Source organism: Eumetopias jubatus, unplaced genomic scaffold (assembly GCF_037043125.1).
Source record: "Eumetopias jubatus isolate StellerSeaLion01/CBP00866 unplaced genomic scaffold, mEumJub1_p1.0 scaffold_9, whole genome shotgun sequence".
NCBI lineage: Eukaryota > Metazoa > Chordata > Mammalia > Carnivora > Otariidae > Eumetopias > Eumetopias jubatus.
In genome coordinates this window covers 85,222,928-85,224,741 of record NW_028274815.1, presented here as the reverse complement: position 1 = coordinate 85,224,741, position 1,814 = coordinate 85,222,928, and the positions used below count along the sequence as shown (strand labels likewise).

Here is a 1,814-nt window from a genome sequence, read left to right as displayed (position 1 = left end):
GTTGGGTGTCGAAATTATTTAAATAAATAAACTTTAAAAATGTATAGTGAAATATTTTCTATATTTTTAATTTCAGTATTGGACATCTGGTGTGAGGTTTACACCCGCAGCCCATCCCAACCCTGACTTCCCCATCGTTTGTGCCCAACAGACACTTGTGTGTGACAAGTAGCTATAGCACCTGACAGCACAGTTCCAATTACTAAGCAAATGTTTCTCTGTGGAATTCAAAAGGGCTTTTAAATTTAAATATTTTTAAGAATTTTTACATTGAACTGAATTGAATTTTGGAATCACCACTGATCATCAATTTGCTCTCAAGCCCAAGATCTACAAGTGCCATGATCTGTCTTGCTCCAAACCAGTGATGGCCTTTACATCACTTGAAGGTCAGCATGTTTGACTCATCAAAGGAGAAGTCAAGCTCACTTTTCCCCTTTCACTGAAGTTCCTTCTGTTAAGGAAGCTGTACGTGCCCAAAAAGTAATTCAGGCTCATACCTCGACTCAAGATAGCGGGTCCTTTACAAATAAACAACTTTGAGTTACATTTTTGCATCATCCTTCAGAAATGATTTATCTTAGTAACATTTCAATCCTTACTAACGACATGCAGCTATGTGGTTTTACATGAGCTGATCCTATTAACTCAGTGGGGACAAAGTTATGTCCAGGAATTCGAGATTGCTGGTTGAGTCCATAGTCTCAATGTATAACACCAGGAGCATCCCATAAATGCAAGATTTAGACAGGACTCTATAAGGTGGGACAGGTGAGAGCATATGGGCAAATGTAAACCTTAGATTAATGCTAAAAACAACTAAAAGTTCATGCATTAAAGTTGCTATTTAGTGACATTATTTTTTTTCACTATGAAAATGCTTTAATGGTGGCGTCTGTACAGCATGTGACGTCAAGACAGGAAGGAGAGCAAGTGCACACAGAGAACAGGTTGTGAGTGTATAAAGGGTTCACACAGCTTCCGCGCGCTTTACCAGGTAACAGCTCTAGGCCACCTCCTCCTCGGCCTCCTCCTCAAACTCGCCCGCCTCCTCGGCCGTGGCGTCCTGGTACTGCTGGTACTCGGACACCAGGTCGTTCATGTTGCTCTCGGCCTCGGTGAACTCCATCTCGTCCATGCCCTCGCCCGTGTACCAGTGCAGGAAGGCCTTGCGCCGGAACATGGCGGCGAACTGCTCCGAGATGCGCTTGAACAGCTCCTGGATGGCCGTGCTGTTGCCGATGAAAGTGGCAGACATTTTTAGCCCCCGGGGTGGGATGTCACACACAGCTGTCTTCACGCTGTTGGGGATCCACTCCACGAAGTAGCTGCTGTTCTTGTTCTGCACGTTCAGCATCTGCTCATCCACCTGCTTCATGGACATGCGGCCCCTGAATACTGCGGCCACGGTCAGGTAGCGGCCATGGCGTGGAGTGACATTATTTTTATATTGAAAAAGGCACATCGTTTTTTAGAAAATAAAACCGCAATACATATCACCAGGTTCCTGTCAACAACAGCATAGCAACCAGCTGGTATATGATTCGTTTTTCACAGGAGTATTTTTAGATTTGTTTTGACTTGTACTCCAACTGTTGCAGGGTATATTTTGAGAAATAAAAATTAGTCTACAAAAGCAAAGAGTAAATAATGAGTAGAGTACTTAATATCAAATTGCTATTGCCCATTTAATAGTTCAAAAATCACTAATTATCATGCTTGAAAGCCACAAATGGTCTCCATTCCTTGATAATATTCTACTAGTGGATAGTATTTTTCTCTTTGCTTAGAATATGCATTACCCATGGTGAAAG

The 1,814-nt window shown here is 42.6% G+C and overlaps 1 protein-coding gene across 1 annotated transcript; it reads right to left on the bottom strand.

The window, feature by feature from the left end:
* Nucleotides 1-856: 856 nt before the first annotated feature.
* LOC114209729 (tubulin beta chain) lies at nt 857-1,465 on the bottom strand. The gene has a single exon (XM_028103850.2). The coding sequence runs from the start codon at nt 1,463-1,465 to the stop codon at nt 1,007-1,009; it is 459 nt and encodes a 152-aa protein (XP_027959651.1). The 3' UTR covers nt 857-1,006.
* Between the last annotated feature and the right edge of the window lie 349 nt (nt 1,466-1,814).

What these genes read in the sequence shown, in the direction of transcription:
- LOC114209729 (XM_028103850.2), bottom strand. Translation starts at nt 1,465, where the DNA reads ATGTGCCTTTTTCAATATAAAAATAATGTCACTCCACGCCATGGCCGC.